This window comes from Nyctibius grandis, chromosome 5 (genome assembly GCF_013368605.1).
Source record: "Nyctibius grandis isolate bNycGra1 chromosome 5, bNycGra1.pri, whole genome shotgun sequence".
NCBI classification, from domain to species: Eukaryota; Metazoa; Chordata; class Aves; order Nyctibiiformes; family Nyctibiidae; genus Nyctibius; species Nyctibius grandis.
The window spans coordinates 31,139,251-31,149,250 of record NC_090662.1 but is presented as its reverse complement, the minus strand read 5'-3'; the positions used below and the strand labels follow the sequence as shown (position 1 = coordinate 31,149,250).

At 39.2% G+C, this 10,000-nt stretch overlaps 1 protein-coding gene across 1 annotated transcript in view; it reads left to right on the top strand.

The window, feature by feature from the left end:
* The window catches only part of FOXP2 (forkhead box P2), a 461,901-nt gene that overhangs the window by 246,156 nt on the left and 205,745 nt on the right, over window positions 1-10,000 (top strand). Inside the window, exon 4 of the mRNA XM_068401530.1 lies at window positions 6,827-7,004. Coding sequence (XP_068257631.1) covers window positions 6,837-7,004 — 168 coding nt within the window. The 5' untranslated portion in view covers window positions 6,827-6,836. The remainder of the gene's footprint in view (window positions 1-6,826; window positions 7,005-10,000) is intronic.

Genomic DNA, 10,000 nt, shown 5'->3' with positions numbered 1-10,000 from the left:
GAAAAAACCTCTCAAGGTATACTGAAGGGAAGCTTTAGGCAGGAGCCTGGGTAAGAAGTCAAGTAAGTGCGAGGGTTAAACAAAGACTGGTGAGGTGAAGGTACTATCACGATATTCAAAGATCAGGGCAGGGGAAATATCAGTGATAGTTGTCGCAAGCTCCCCACAAAAAAAAAAAAAAAAGGTATAAAAAGTTGGCCTTGGGTTTGCAGTTTGTAAGCCCTACAGACTCTGTGAGAAGCTTTTTTTTTCTTTTTTTTTTTTTTAAGGGAATTTGCCTGCTAGGCAGGTCTTCCCTAGCTCTCACAGTTCTAATTATTTCCTACTGCCCTAATGTTTTCTCACTATTAAATTCTCCATTGACTGTAATAAAGTCTCCCTACTCTCAAGAGCTTGGAGAGCTGCTTTTTTTTTTTTTTTTGCCTTCCCACCCCCCACCCCCCCAGACTGGGAAGGAGAGGGAGATAGATACAGAGAGAGGGGCTGAGAGGAGTGTGCTTTCCAAGGTGGGGTTTCCCAAGCTGTCATTGCTCAAATAAGAATCTTATCCTGAAACTGGCTGCTCATTTCTGTGTGGGCTGTAGGTAATGTGCTCTAGCAGGCTTTTGCCACTATCCTGTGTGTGTAAGGTATGCATCTTAACAATACTGTACAGACTACTCATATAGGTAACACTGGCCTTCGTAAGGATTGATTTTTCCAGCAAGCGAAAATAAATAGCAGATGGAAATTAATTAGACCTTACTTGCTGTTTGTGGAAGTGAACTGTTGTTTAATAATCAGATGAGTGTGACAACATATTCCTGAATTTTAGAAAGCAGATAAATTACTGTGCCGAGGAGTGACCTACTATTTTTATGAGTCCTGAGGAATTGAGATGGCGTGAAAGGAAAAAATACAGCCTTTAAAATGCAGGATAGCTTATAGTTTAAGATTGAATATGGTACTTTACCTTCAGTACCTTTATCTGACTGTTGGTGCCAGTCAGTTAAAAGGATGTTCATTTAAGCATCTGATATATAAATAAACTGTAGTACACAGACAGTGGGAAAAATTGTGGCTTATAGTACAGAGAGAAGTATTTTAGGCAATGCTTGTTTTTTCAATTGCAGTTAACTTCAGCACAAATCAACTAATCTGATTTCTTAAAGCCTTCTCATGGCAGCCGAGTGCACCTGTTAAGACAAAATGCTGCAGGAAAGGTGCATGTTTTCTTTACCTGGCACTCGGTGGGGGGGGGCGGTGTGTGCTGAGCTGCTGGCTTCCGTCTCTAGGAAATAAATCTCATCTGTGGTAATTTGAAAAAAATCTAGTTGTCAATTTTATTGTAAATCTGTGTTCAAAAATGGCCTTCAGAGACCCACCGTATGAGTGCTCACTTAAAAGTTTCTCACTACAGATTGAATTCTTCACAATAGCAGTGCTTTCTGTGGTGGGATCCAGGCACTGTTGTCCCATCGCTGCCCTTTTAGCCTTTTTTGAACTGTTACTTTACTCACAACTGCCATTTAGTCGGTTTTGAAGAGAGAATTTTTTTACCATGAAAATTCCATTTTTTTTTCTCATCAAAGATGCTGACTTCGCTCACCGATGCAGGTGCAATACGTATTCTTTCCGATTGCGCTAAGATACATCCTGTAACTCACAACTGGAAGCTCCATTTTCCTGAAAGAGCTTCCAGCATACTTTCCATTTTTACTAGAGAAAACTTATTTGAGTAGATAGTAGTATATTAAACCTACTAATATAGGTACTTTATTTTACAGTATTTCAATAGCAGTTGACCTAATTAGTGTTTTAATCATATTCATTTACTTACATATTTAAAAAATATGCAGTGAAGTAATTTATGTCTCTGCTTAACTCAAGCTTTGAAAGCTAAATGTTTCAGATAAAGTGAAAAAAAAAAACCCTTTACAAATATTCTCTTAGCTTGTCTAATTTTTTGTTCTCACACGTTCAGCTATGTCCTTCATATTTGGCATTTTGATTTATTAGGCAATCTTAAGTATTAAAGACTTCTAACATACCAGCGCAAGACTTCAGATGCATTGTGCCTTGTGTCAATGATGAATTAATTCCAGCAGAGCACAGAAGTTACCATTATTTAAGCGTAGCTCCTCACCTCTGCTTTTTACATCATAGGCCGGTTTTAAAAGGGTGAATTTTAGGCTGTGTCTTAGGAAGTGAAACAAGGTCAATGTGCGAGCAGGCCGGGGAATAGCAGGTTCATGGTGTTGAGCGCTGTGCGCTGTAGGTGTCTCTTGTCTGTGGATCAACAAACATGGGCACCTTGATGCCAGGGTAGGGTTCAGGGTCTGGGGATGTTGCCTTGGTGGGGGGCTCACCCCAGCGCAGGGCAGGCAGCCGCTCTGCTTTCTGGAGGCAGTTTGTGATGGCGGCTGCCGACCTCCACGTCTCCAGGCCCGACGGGCTGTATGCAACGCGCTCTCTGCTCCCTGAGAGGGCAAAGGCCGTGGCGCTCGTGGGGGGACAGGACGGACCGGCTGCTGGAGATCAGCTTCTCATTTGTCTCAGCAGGTGGAAAAGCGCCATGGAGGGGCATCAGACAGCGCAGGGCTCGGCCCCGCAGCAGGAGCGCCCCGGGGGCGGCGGGGCGCGGCCCGGCCCTGTACGGCAGGCGTGCACCGGGGCGGGGCGGGCTGCCGGCCACAGGGCGCCCCCTGCCGGCAGCTGCCGTGCTGCGCTCCCGCTCCCGCCTCCCGGCCCGGGGCAGGCCGGCCCGGCCTGGCCCGGCCGGCAGCAGCGGCCCTGCGCGCCGGGGCCCTCCTGGGCGGCGGCAGAACCTGTACCTGGCAGGGCAAAACAAACCCCTCGAGCCTGGCGTTCGGTCCGCCCTGTCATGAAGTAGGGAGGTCTGACTGAGGTACGGCTCTCTATCCTTCTATTTGTACAACTAAAAGACCACGTTTTGATGCAAAATAAACACAAAAGCAGTGTTGTGACTATAACAGGGAGTCATATACTAATTTATATAATAAGTGGTTGTGCACGCTTTATTCAAGATTATGGCTGCAAGAAATGGCATGAATTGCTGGGTGTGTTTAATGCTGGATTATAGCAATTTGAAACATGTCAAACACATGGCTAATGCCTCATGCTTCACTCATTCTTGCGTAAACCTGCATAGCCACCATCCATTATACCCTTGGTAACAACACAATTCTGCAAGTAAATATTGTTACACTAAGTAACCTTTCAATTCAAGTTGTTTAGGAAGAGAAAATGCAATCTTGTGCAGTCAGTTCCAGTGTCAGTTTAATGTTTCAAAAGGGAAGTGGTGTAGAGAATAAGTATCTGTACAGTGACTTGCTGGCTTAAAACGCACGTGCGCGCAGAAAACATACAATTCACTGCAAGGGAAAAGAATAAAACTGTAGCTTCTAACTTCACAGGAGCAGGATTTCTTTTTTTGGTATGGGTGATCGCTTGGTTACCCTGGCAGAATCAGGCATTCGACCTGCAGCGCAACCACACGCAAAAACGATGTACAATTTCATTCTCTCTTGCAGAGAGCAGCAAATATTTTCCCCGTACCTTTGTTTAAAATACCTGGTAGCAGAGCTTATATCTCACCTTTGGCAACAAGAGTTTGGGAATCACAGCAGAAGTAGGTGCTGGTGAACGTATGTGTCTGTGAGTGTGGGTGCGTGTGTGCGTGCGTGCCTGTGTAGGCATGCTCGTGACTGACAGCGAGTGTGACAGCAAGAGAAAAAGAGAAGGATTAGGAAGTGTGAATGTGTATAAATGTGTGTAAACAGGGACCTGTATATTTTTTCTTGTCCTATTTGAAATACTAAACTTTCAGCCTTAGTATCTGGCAGTCATTGTATTTCCTTTGTATTTATTTATGATGATTATGCTAACAACCCGCACTACTGCTGTAAAAGCAAGAAAATATGTTAGTGTGCTTGGTAGGATGTTGCAGGTTCAAATTATTCTGCCACCAATAACTGAAATTACTGATACATAGATATCAGAAATGATCTTCATTTAGATGTTTTCAGTGCTTTAATTTGTGACGGTTTAGAGTTGATCGTACATACACGCACATGTATGTAGATATACACGTATATGCGTGTGTGTGTGCAAGAGAAAAGAAGGGAAAAGAAAAAGGTTGCATGCTTTTGCATTTTCCAGCAGCCCTTTTTTTTATTTGCTACAGTGAGAAGGGGACTGTGGACAACCAACACAGATCATTACTTAAGCCAAAGTTTCGGTATTGTTTTTAAAAATACCCTTTTACAACTAGAAAAAACATTTTGTTTTTAACATAAAATTCTAGGGACACTTTCTTCTTCATATACATACTTCAGTACTTATCCCACTTCACTCCCAAATAGATTACCCTTTCTAGTATTGATACTCTATAGTTTCATTCTCTCTGTACACAGCTGTTGGGTTGGATTTGTTGTTTTCTATAGCGAGAGTAGTGTTACTGGTCGTGTTACGTTAAAGCCGGTTCTGCTGGCTCACAGACACTTTAACTTAAAATGCAGAGCCCGAACTACACTCTGGGGCTTTGCAAGGATACAAAATCCATAAGACATAAAACCCTTTGGTTAATATGAACTGGAAGATGTTTAACCCTTCTCTGCTAATTGTAATGAAAGAGTCGGAAAGATGTAAAAACTGGGGGGCTGATGTATTTATTTATTACATTTCTGAGTGTTTTCTGATGTTTTGATTATCTAACATTTACACCCCTTTGCCCTTTTATTGTGCTTGGCTAAATGTACCACTGTTGTTGTCTAATGTTCGAATTTGTAAAAGATGAACCTGTCTATTGGTTAAATCTTTGTTTGACTAAAAGAGGATTAATGTTTGAATTTCCCGAATTTCCAAATCCTTGTAACGATACAGTTGATGAAGTGTTTTAAATAGATTTCCACTCTGATATACTTGTCTTTTTATTGAAAGTAAATATTGTAAAAATCAGAAAGGGCTGCCTGCTCCCACAGTTGTGGCGTACACGCATTAGAATTTTCATATAACTACTAAGGGCAATCAGACCCTTTTCTCTGAATATTTTAAACATAGTACATGTAAAATTTATGCCTAATTTGAATACTTATTAGCTGCCTAATCTCAGAAAAGAGTATTAGCTTTGTTTTTCCTTGTAAAATTCATCACTGCATGTATCACATTTTCCATTTCTATTATTTTTCTTTGCTGATGTTCATAAGAGTGTTTAAGAAGGGCTGTTTGCTCATAAACACATCTGGTGCTGCTGTTATTTACTGGGCTATAACAGCTGCCCTCCTTTATGTTAACTGTGTTCGTGTTTGGGTTTTTTGCATCCTGTTTATTTTTGACCAGACCATCTTTAAATGACTCATCTTTTACTATTTTAACTTTCTTCACACAATATATACTTTTACTTTATCTTGTAGGTGCTTGTGTTAATTCATACAGCGTTTTGATTAATATCCTGTGCACGTAGTTGAAGTTGTAATGATCCTTTTCCTGCTTTTTTTTTTCAGAGAAAGGCTATTGCTCGTACTTTGCAAGGGAACAAATAACTAAGTTCAATAATTAGGCTAAGCTTTGTTTCTTTTCCTGAGTTTGCTTACGCATCCCTCTCCCTTCAGAGGTGTCTTTTAAAGTCACAGCTCAGCCAGGTTGTCGTGCGGACTCTTTCAGTACATCGGGAGCGAGGGTGAAGGAAAGTGAGGTCCATTCTGACCCTGCGAGGGTCAAAGAGGACTTCGGTTGAGAAGAGACGTTGACCTTTCCATATTACAGATACAAAATGCACCTTGAAATTCTGGTTTGTAAGGGCACGTTGGTTCTTTATTTACTGCAAAGATTTCAACTGATCTTGGCAGGACATCTCATTGCTATCCTGAAAGTACAGTATATTTATGCAGTGAAAATGATAAAACATTTATTACTGTAGAGAAGGTAATATGCATAATTTATGCTGTTTTTAGCACAATCATTAGTGATATTCTTGATAGATTTTATTTCCAGCTTTCATATCTAATACATGCCTGGAAAATTAATTTTATATCTTTCATTTATTTGCCTATGTTAAAATTGAGTTTTAAGTCATCTTCAAGTGAACAGTTTGATTGCTGCTCATGCATAAGCTTAATTACTTCCCAGGAAGGACAGTATTAAATGTTTTAAATGTCAGAAAAATAAATGAATATCAGCCGTTTGATTAAAAAAATAGGCAATATCTGACGTGTTTGCAGCAGGAGCTTTTTCTTAAAATGCCTCCGAGGCAAAATTTTATTTAGTCACAAAAAAGGAGAAGCCCATTATACTATTTATCATTGGTTGATACCATATGATTTGTAACACCCTTACAAAATTTTAATTTTGTATGATTAGCTGTGCATCATTAAACAACAGCCTTGCATAAGATATGCTGTAAAATTCTGACAGAATCAAGATAGTGAATATTTTAAATAAGGCTGTATAGTCATTCATGGTTGTCAAAGCTAGATAATAGGAAATATAGAGCAGTGTGTGAAGTCGTGCCTTCATTTAAACTGGTTTTATAGGTAGACTTTAAAATGTAGTCGTTCATAAATGCTATTGACCATGCTGCGTGCATGGTGTGTTATTTTGGCCCTTAAATGTAAGCACACAAAGATTGCTTATAGAAACCATAATTCCGGTGATCAGTATCTGTATGAAAGCAGAGTTTGCATCGCATTTCTTGGTAAAAGGCTCCGCGAGGCTTTTTTCTTCTTCTAAAGATGCTGTCTGTGTAATTGGCAGAGAGGGACATCTTGATAATGGAAGTGTGAAGGTGTAACGCGTGTGTTAATTGATACTTCTTAATCACTTTTAGGTATTAAGTCATGATGCAGGAATCTGCGACAGAGACAATAAGCAACAGTTCAATGAATCAAAATGGAATGAGCACTCTAAGCAGCCAATTAGATGCTGGCAGCAGAGATGGAAGATCAAGTGGTGACACGAGCACTGAAGTAAGCACAGTAGAACTGCTGCATCTGCAACAACAGCAGGTAAGTTTGTTTTTCTTCCTGTTTGTTTTTAAACAAATAAAGGGCTGTTTTCAGACGGGCACCCTTCCGCAGACCCTCTGCGCGTGCTGAATGTGAAGTGTCGTGCAAGTGCAGAGCGTGGGGCGTTATTTGTTGTTGGTTTTGTGCACGTTAATGCTGAAATGCCAGGATCCCGTTTTCGTGGCGGCGACGTCTCGCTGATACCGCCGCACACCGCCACACTCGCCTGGTGATTAAAATCCCACAGCGTATTTATAAAAGTTGTGCCGAAGCGTTGCAGTGCATGTTTTCGGAATGTGCTAGTTTACTGTGCGGTGCGGGCGCGCGGGATGTGCTGCAGAGCTTTCCACCAGAGGGCCACATTACTTGAGACTTCGCTTCGCTTGCGATGAATTGTTCCAAAGTCGGAGCTGGGGTGAAGGGACCAGAGTGACTTCTCACGATAAAGATGCTTTGCTGTCGTAGGTGTAAATAAAAAATGCTGGTTAGTTAAGAACCACTGAAATAAAAAAGAGCGTGTGCCTGTCTGTGAGTGCATGCGTGTGAGTAATTTGGATGTGTGATTTTGAAAATATGGGAAAAGAGAGAAGCAGCTTTTCTGTAGGTATGTTTCCATTCTCACTTTAAAAACGTCTTTTTAAGTTTGTTTGTTTTCTCAGTGAGTTAATGGAGAACTGCTTATATGTTTCAAACTGTAAAATTAAACTGTTGTCTGACTGCTGACGCCATCTAATTATGAGATGCAATCAATTAATTTTTGTCACTGTAAGATTTCTTTTCCTTTTAAAACTTGCACAAACGTAATTCCTTCTACTTTGTCTCCCTAAAGAGCTGCCTCCCCATCAGGGGATGCAGATTGTACTAATGCAGTGAAGCCCAAACGGTTTATTTGGTAAACAGTTGGGGTCTGTTTCTGCAGAGTGCCAGTACCTGCTCTGAACTCCTGGAAGTCTTCAGTGTCTGATCCTCTGATCTGCTGAGGCCACTCAGCACCTTTGGAGTTCAAACCCTTCATTTGTAAATACTGAAGTTTTTCATTATAAGGTCAGGTATTGCATTAATGGAAGGAAAGTTGTCTCCCGTACGATAAAATACCATAAAAATCCTGTTTTATAGAAACATGTTTTAACATGATAGATAAATTGCATGTGTATGGGCCTCTGAAATAACAAGTCGTAATAGCTCTTAAAATTGAATCATTCTTAGTGCTGAATTAAACAGTGTGCACTAGCTACATTTGTAACTAAATATTTTAAATGGTGACAGAAGATGTGGAAGAATTAAATAGTTATAGATTGAAATATCAGAAGTTGTTAAGGCTTAAATCTGTGCCTTGCTTCACATTCCAGTGTATTCTATTTTAACAATTGAGCACTTACAGTATTACAATCTGAGGAAATATAGGTTTTAGTGTCTTCATTAAGTTCGTATCGGTCTTATACCTATATATATATATACACACACTATTATCTATATATGTACACTGTGTATATATACTATTTTAATATAAAATTACATATATACACATATATACATATAAACATTTAATATTGTTTTCATTGAAAAGCATGCCATCAGCTTTATTCAGGTCTTTAGATTATAAGAGCATTGTAAAATCTTTATTGAGAGAGAGTGTATTTAATTGATGAAAACGTTTAGAAAACTAAATTTAAGTGAAACACTTTAAAACACAAAAATACCAACAGAATAATGTGCCACTTACATGTTTCTGAAAGCAGCAGTCCTAGGCATTTGTAGCCAATTTGTCCATGTAGTCACAGATTCCAGTAGATAGCATTTGCAAAGACCACAGAGAATAACAACTGAAGATGAAAATATCCAGTTGAGTATTAATAACAGACAGGTTCTGAGGGGACAGGCTTAGAAGTGACAATCTTTTCTTCAAAACTGTGATTAGATCTTAAATAAGCAGACAGGCAAAGTAAAAACCATGGGTACAGTTAATAGGACTCAAGAGGCATTTTATGGTAGGGTCTGCACCATAGGATTTAAATACAACTTGAGTTAGGCATATAAATCTTTCTATAAAATATGTTGATGTGAAACATAAACACTAGTAAACATGCAGTAGGATGTCCTTTAGATAATGGGCATAGCTTTATGCTACTTTTGCTTTTCTTCCTCTTTCTTCTATTTCTTTTTTTTCTGTTTTTGACCAGATGCCTTTTGAAATATGATTTAAGAGGTAAATGATGGCTGGCTTTATTATCGTCACTGTAGTAACTCTCTGAAATGTAATTTTTAATATACGACTTGCCTAACAAACTTTGACAAGTAGAAAAACAGAGCAAACCCCATTGTACCTGCAGTTATTATTCTTAAGATTTTTTATTGTTTAAATATGTGCAAGATATAATGTACTGATGTCATAGTTTAACATTCCGTTTTTGGCTTCTCTGAGTCATTTTATTGGAGGCCTTCAAATAAACAAATCAGGTTTGTTACAGCTTTTTCTAAAGGAAGCAAGTAAATGATTGCTGGTTTTAATGCATTTCCTTCGGCTGGGCAGCTACATAAAGTGATGCTAATGCTTGAGAATAGCTGTATCAGCTGAGTAAAATCACAAAATAAGTTTTCACTGTGGCATGAATATGTACTGGGGAAAGTTAAACATGAGAAATTTCAGACTATGTACAAAGAGCAACCAGGCTATTAAAAATTTTAAGTTATATACGATTTGCATCTTGTTCAAGCATCATGATCACAAATTGGTGGTTTTATAGAGAGTAAATAAGCTAAAATAATAGACTTCATTAGGTTCTTATAAGCAATTATATGGAGTTTGGACAGTCCTGTTACTGGCTTGATGAACTATGCTGTTGTGATCTTTATATAGAAATGAGAAGTTTGACTTAAATCAGGGAATTATTCTTTGTCCATGTATCAAGAGAGAATGACAGTATTCTATAATATATTGTAATATATACTTGGTGATAAATGGATTGGGTGCTGTCACAAGTCATCAGGTCGGCTTT